The sequence below is a fragment of the Dipodomys ordii genome, unplaced genomic scaffold, assembly GCF_000151885.1.
Source record: "Dipodomys ordii isolate 6190 unplaced genomic scaffold, Dord_2.0 Scaffold25, whole genome shotgun sequence".
NCBI classification, from domain to species: domain Eukaryota; kingdom Metazoa; phylum Chordata; class Mammalia; order Rodentia; family Heteromyidae; genus Dipodomys; species Dipodomys ordii.
In genome coordinates this window covers 21698713-21705227 of record NW_012267241.1, presented here as the reverse complement: position 1 = coordinate 21705227, position 6515 = coordinate 21698713, and the positions used below count along the sequence as shown (strand labels likewise).

The following is a 6515-nucleotide window of genomic DNA, read 5'->3' as shown; positions in this document are numbered from 1 at the left end:
AAGGTGATTTAACATTTGTTTAATGCATTGTCAAATACAGTACATATGTACATTTGATTAAGGGGAATTTTCACTTTCACTCAGTTTGACTAGCAATAAAACTGCCATTCAACACAAGTAAAGAGCAGTATGTCCCAATATCTGACTAACATTATTTCCTACAACCCTCTTTACTATGTTAACTGCTTTGGGAGTCAGGATTTGCAGAGCTCAGCTAAAGAGGTACTTCTTGGATATGGGATACATTTGTCTTATCTTTTTTCTTTTTTTTAATCAGTCATGGTGCTTGAACTCTTCGCCTGGGCACTGTCCCTGAGCTCTTCAACTCAAGGCTGGTACTCTACTGCTTAAGACACAACATCACTTCCAGTTTTCTGGTGGTTTATTGGAGATAAGAGTCTCACGAACTTTCCTGCCCATGATCCTCAGATCTCAGCCTCCTGGGTAACTAGGATTACAGGCATGAGCCACCGGCACCCGGCTTATTATCTTTAAAATAAAGTAGCAATAATAAAAATACTAGACAATTATATAAATTTTATTACATAATTATTGATTATAAATTATAGACTTTGTTTTTTCTTGGAGTAATAGTTCAAGATAGGATAAATACTCTTGGCTTTTGGAAAAATTGATATATAACAAAACAATGGAAGAGCCACATGTATGGACATTTAAATTGTTATTAGCCCATATTAATTGTATAAGATAATGGGCTTCATTGTGACATTTTGATGCATGCACATGACATACTTTGATTGTGCCAACCTCTGTTTCCTTCTCTTATCTTCCCCACCTCCTTTTTCTGGTTCTTCTCATCTTTAATAGGACCCCTCTGATTTCATGACATTTCCTTCTTTCTTTTCTAGATTCATATATAGACATTCTTTTTAGTTTATTTTACCGAATTTAGATCCTCATGCTCTCACTTGGCTTTTTTGCTCACCACTTAAGCCACACCTATCTGAAAAATAACTAAAGCAAAAAGGGCTGGGGATGTGGCTCAAGTGATTATCTGTCTAGCACAAGGCCTGAGTTCCGCTGCAAAGCAAGCAGAACAGAACAACAGAAACCCCACCAATACCACACATACACAAAATAAGTTGTTAATGATTTTTAAGCGAGTTTTATTTTTACTTCTTAGAATCTAAGAAGCAGAAAATGTGAATAAGAAAAAATAGCAAAATGATAATGATGGTTTTATTAAAATGGTGGGTTTGCCAAATGCCTGTGTCTCATGCCTGTAATCCTAGCTACACAAAGAGGTTGAGAGATTCAGAGGATACACTCTGCCTCCAGAATAACCAGAAGAAAAAAAAATCCAAGCTGCAAGCAGGATGCAAGCAAGCCAAATGTGAGCGAAGCCCTGAGTTCAAACCTTAATACTGGGAAAAAATAACAATGGTAGGATTATGATAATTTTTGGTTCTTGACATTTTTTAAATCGCCTCTGCAAAAGATCACTTCTTTGCCTGACTAGTAAGTAATTTGTTCAACCTCTTAATGATTCCTCATGTCATTGCCTATTGTCACTGTACCTTGAGTCAATTCAACACTCTGGAGGCTGGAGCAGGAGCAGTATGAGTTCGAGGGCAACCTGAGTTACATAATGAGACCCCATCTCAAAAACACTAAAACTTAGAATATTTAAGTTCATCCCAGTCCTATCAGGATTAAATGGGGTTTTTAAAAGCCCTATTTAATTTTTTTTAATCTGCATGTTTTCAAAGCAGAAAATACCTTGTTTCATGTCTTTGATTACTATAAGTTTGAACATAGTTTCCAGGGATTTTGAAGTTAGGTTTGTGTTTGTCTTTTATGAGTCATTTCTTCCTGTTCACGAAGCATTGCTAATCAGGCACTCTACTTACCAAGTCTTAAAATGCTCCCTAAAATGCTCTAGAACTTTGGCTGCCATATAGTCCATGAAGTTAGAGCTCTCGGCACTTGTATCAGGAGTGATCTTCACTGTGAAATTGGGGGAAGGCAAAATGTGTGAGTCCACCCTCGTTTCAGCTTGTTGGAAAGAATGTCCTTCACGATCACTGAGCACTCCCTAGAGCAGGAGAATTATTTTGTGTCAGGTTTACTAGATCCCAGTATACCTTCAAAATTAATACCAGAGTAGTCAGGATAGCCTACGTAGTGCTGGGGTGACAAATTAGACGGTCTATCTCTTGCTCATGTTACCTGTCCATGACAAGGGCTCCAGACTATATGGTTGGTCATTTAGGTTCCTGACTGACAGAAGTACATCTTCATATGGCTGTGGCATGTGCATTCTTGGCTTTCTTTGTGCCAGAGGAAGAGAGTGAATAGGTCCCATGCTTCCTTGTCCCTCCCTGGAAATAACCCTTGTCCTTTTCCTTACATTTCATTGGCTAGAACCTATCACATGGTACCACTTACCCACAAGGAGGACTAGAAGACATGAATGAGCTGTGAAATGTTTAATGAGTGTTGTTGTCTGTGTGACTGACATTAACGTGGACTGCTCAGAGCTTTTCTAGAAATGTACAATTTATGGTTTTATGTGTGATTTGGCCAAGAACTAGTGAAGCAAAATAAATATGGGATATTATTTATTCTCTCCCTTCTTCTCTTTCCTTTTCTCTCTCCTTTCCTTCTCCCCCTTTCTCTCTCTCTGTCTCTGTCTCTCTCTCTTGTCCTTTTCTTTCTCCCCCAACAGGGTCTCATGTATCCCAGACTGACCTCAATCTCAAGATTTTGTGTCAGCCTCTTGAGTGTGAGGATTGCAGATGTGTGCCACCATACCCAGCTTACCTTGTTAGTTGCTTAGCCCAGTGATTCTTGTGTCCAGGTCTTTGTAGGATATCTCCCATATATTAACCTAATTAGGAATCACTATGGTACATTTATATAATTAATGCAACATGGGGGTGGGGGTGCATGTCTCAGGAAAGAGTCATTTTTTATGGAACAAAATTATTATTTAAGTAGGGGAATCATGGGTGCACTTTAAGAGGACAGTATTTTTTAGGCAAAGATAAATGTGTAAGATTTGCATAATTCACTTTGTGTGTGTTTGTGTTCGTATCAGGATTTGGACTCAGGGCTTCACACTTCTCCACTTTTTTCCTTGCAGCTGGCACTGGGTCACACCTCCAATGCATCATTTTTTTTTACACATTAATTGAAGGTAAATCTCTCAGACTGAGCTGGACTTCCTCTCTGGCTTTGAAATGAGATTCTTAGATCTCAGGCTTCTGAACAGCTAGGATTGTAGGCATGAGCCATTAATGCTGGAAGATTCACTTAATCCTTAAGGTAACTCAGTTTCTTATTGTGCCAAAAAGTAGTAAGAGCCATCATATACAGGCCTCTTTGTACAAGTGTCTTCTACTGTTTGCTTTTCAAGGAAACATTTGGAGGTGGTTACTGTTACTACCATTTTAAAGGTGGAGAAACTGAGACCTAGAGAGGCAAAGGAACTTTTTTGAAGATCTGTCAGCTCACTGCTAAATTTTGAGGCCAAACTGCTTTACCTGTAAGTCTTCTCTTTTAAACTCTAAATTAGCCGGGTTTCTTCAAAGTTACCTTGATCACTTTCAGCCCGATAACTTCTTTGGATTAGACGTATTTTTATTTATTTTTTTGTTGGTACTGTTTTTTTTTCAGTACTAGGGTTTGAAGTCAAGGCCTTAGGCTCCCCAGGCAAGTTATATATTACTTGGGCCATGTTTCCAGACTTTTTTTGCTTTCATTCTTTTTCAAATAGAATTTTACATTTATACTCAGGCTGATCTGAGACTACCTTCTTCCTGTGTATACTTCCCATATGTCTAGAATGACAGGTATATGCCTCCATACCTACCCTCTTATTAGTGGAGGTGAGGTCTTATGAACTTTTTGTCCAGGCTGGCCTTAAATTGTGGTCCTCCCAATCTCTGCCTCCCAAGTACCTGAGATTTCAGAGGGGTGTGTGTGTGTGTGTGTGTGTGTGTGTGTGTGTGTGTGTGTGTGTGTGTGTGTGTGTATGTTTTAAATGGAGTTTTCTTATAGAGATTTTTGTTTTCTAAGGGCCATGAACTATATTACATCAAGTCAGCCTGAATACAATCACAATGAACACCCACATTCCCCTTCAGCTTAGTTTCAGATTCACACAACATCAGCGAATAAATCGGCACATGTAATGTCCATACTTCTCTTGGATTGGAAAGTTACCTTTGTTAAGTCACTGATGTTCTCAGCTCCTGGGATCTTGCTTGCCAGTTCAGACACCCAGCCAAACTGTGCCTTCATCTTCTCCATCAGGTGCAAGGTGTCCTGCACGTGGTACTGGGTCATGCGGACAATCTGGTCATACTGCTGACTAGATAGGTTGACCAGTCTCAGAGCCTCATCGAGTTCTGTGTGCAGGTCAGGGACATCAGGACAGTCTGGGGAAAAACAACCCAGAGAAGGGAGACAGGTGACGTGGACCCCCGTGACTTCCTAACTTCTGCCTGTTATTCTGGAATAATGACACCTGTATCAGTTTCAAATAAGGTCTAGTTTCACTTATTGTTAATTATGTGACTTTATGTAACAAAAACTGGGATGGAGACAGAACTTATAAATATCATGTACCTACCACCTATAGTAAGAAAAAAGGCAAGGCTTGGGGCTGTGGCTGAGTGATAGAGCACCTGCGTGGCATACACACCGGGGTTGTGTCCCCACGCCACACACAAAAGAATTACTAAAGGAGAAGGCCCTGCTGGGCCTCTTTTACATCACATTCCCTTCACAGACACCCACAAGGAAACTAGCTGTTTTGAATTTGGATATATATGCCAGTACCAAGAACTGGTAGAAGGAAAGAAGCCGCGTAAGGAGCTTGGGGTATGGCTCAAGTGGTAGAGTTGGAGTGAAAACAAGAGTATAAAGTTTTCACTGCTGTGTTTCCTTCTCTTCCTGTGAGTGCAAATACTACTCCAGTCATCTTTGTTTTGGGGTAACTTGAAGGCACAGTAGTTATTTTCAGCTTATAGACAGGCTGTAATCTGATCTTTCCTGAACTTGCTTTGTAATTTTGATAGAATTTAAAGATGAACTTGCGTCTTTTGTTAAGAGCTTGGTCTGTTAAAGTCTTTTTAAAAAATTTTAATTTTATTGTAAAGGTGATATACAGAGAGGTTAGAGCTCAATAAGTAAGGTAATGAGTACATTTCTTGTCAAACGTTGTTACCACCTCCCTCGATTTTTCCCCCTTCTCCCCCCACACTGTCCCCCACCCCCTGTGGCCCATTAAATTCTGAACAGAGAACTTCTTGTCCAGAGTCACAAGCTAGTGTGGTGGGATTATTTTCATGATACTAAATAGTATCTTCTTCCTCCTTCTCCAAGCTGTTAGCCACACTTAAAAAAAATTGCCTTCCCTAGGCTATTACTAGAGTAAAATGAAAATAATCAGAATCTGAAGTTGTTTTGTTTTTTGTTTGTTTGTTTTTGTTCCAGCCCTAAACTCAGGGCCTGGGTGCTGTTCCTGAGCTACTTTGCTCTAGTCTAGCACTCTACCACTTGAGCTGCAGCTCTACTTCCAGCTTTTTTGGTGGTTAGTTGGAGAAAAGAATCTCAAAGACTTCCTACCCTGGCTGACTTGGAACTGCAGTTCTCAGATTCCAGCCTCCTGAGCAGCTAGGAATACAAGCATGAACATCTGGTGCCCAGCTGTTATATATAGAGATAGATAGATAGACTGATATAGATATATAAAAATTATATAGATACATGAAAAAATTCATATATATACACCATTTATATCATGTATATATCAGATATACATATATAATCATACATAAATGAATATATATGTATATGTACATAGATATAGATATATATGAAATTTTTTAGTCTGGCCCTGGTGGGGTGGGAGGGGTTCTAGAGTTTAGGGAAAGGTAGAGATGAGGAAAGGAATCAGGAAGGTAAAGAGCCACTCTTGGCTAGATCTAAGAAGGGAAAAACTTCCTAGGGCTCCTGACCAGGGAACACTTCCTCTTCTGAAATACTAATCAGTATTTATTAGTACATACTCAACTGGAAAGAGCTAATGTTGCTTTCCAATAAAACACCTCACTAGGCTGATGGATTTGTCCAGTGTGGAGTATTCCTTCATTGGAAGGAAGAGGTGTAGAGTTGCCCTAATTTACTCATTGTTTTTCTCTTTTGCACCTATTAGTGTTTGTTTGGTCTTTAATCATGGGAAAGTTTCACAGGAACAACTATGGACTTGGGAAAGTGAAAAATGAGCTGACATGCTTTTGAATAATAACAATTTATAAACCTACAGTGAGCACCCCATTGAGAACAACACCTCCAAGAACTGGACAGAAAACCGAGTGAAGGCTGGGAAGGTGACTCAGTGGTAGAGCGCTTGCCTTGCATGCAAGAGGCCCTGGGTTCTATTCCCCAGTACCACATAAGCAAAAAGAAAAAAGCCGGAAGTGGCGCTGTGGCTCAAGTGGTAGAGCGCTAGCCTTGAGCTGAAGAGCTGAGGGACAGCGCCCAGG

At 39.8% G+C, this 6515-nt stretch overlaps 1 protein-coding gene across 1 annotated transcript in view; it reads right to left on the bottom strand.

Moving 5' to 3' along the window:
• Positions 1-1867: 1867 nt before the first annotated feature.
• The window catches only part of Clul1 (clusterin-like 1 (retinal)), a 19385-nt gene continuing 14737 nt past the window's right edge, over positions 1868-6515 (bottom strand). Inside the window, exons 5-6 of the mRNA XM_013014826.1 lie at positions 4189-4403; positions 1868-2056 (exon numbers count right to left, since the gene is read on the bottom strand). Of these exons, the coding sequence (XP_012870280.1) occupies positions 1868-2056; positions 4189-4403 (404 nt within the window). The remainder of the gene's footprint in view (positions 2057-4188; positions 4404-6515) is intronic.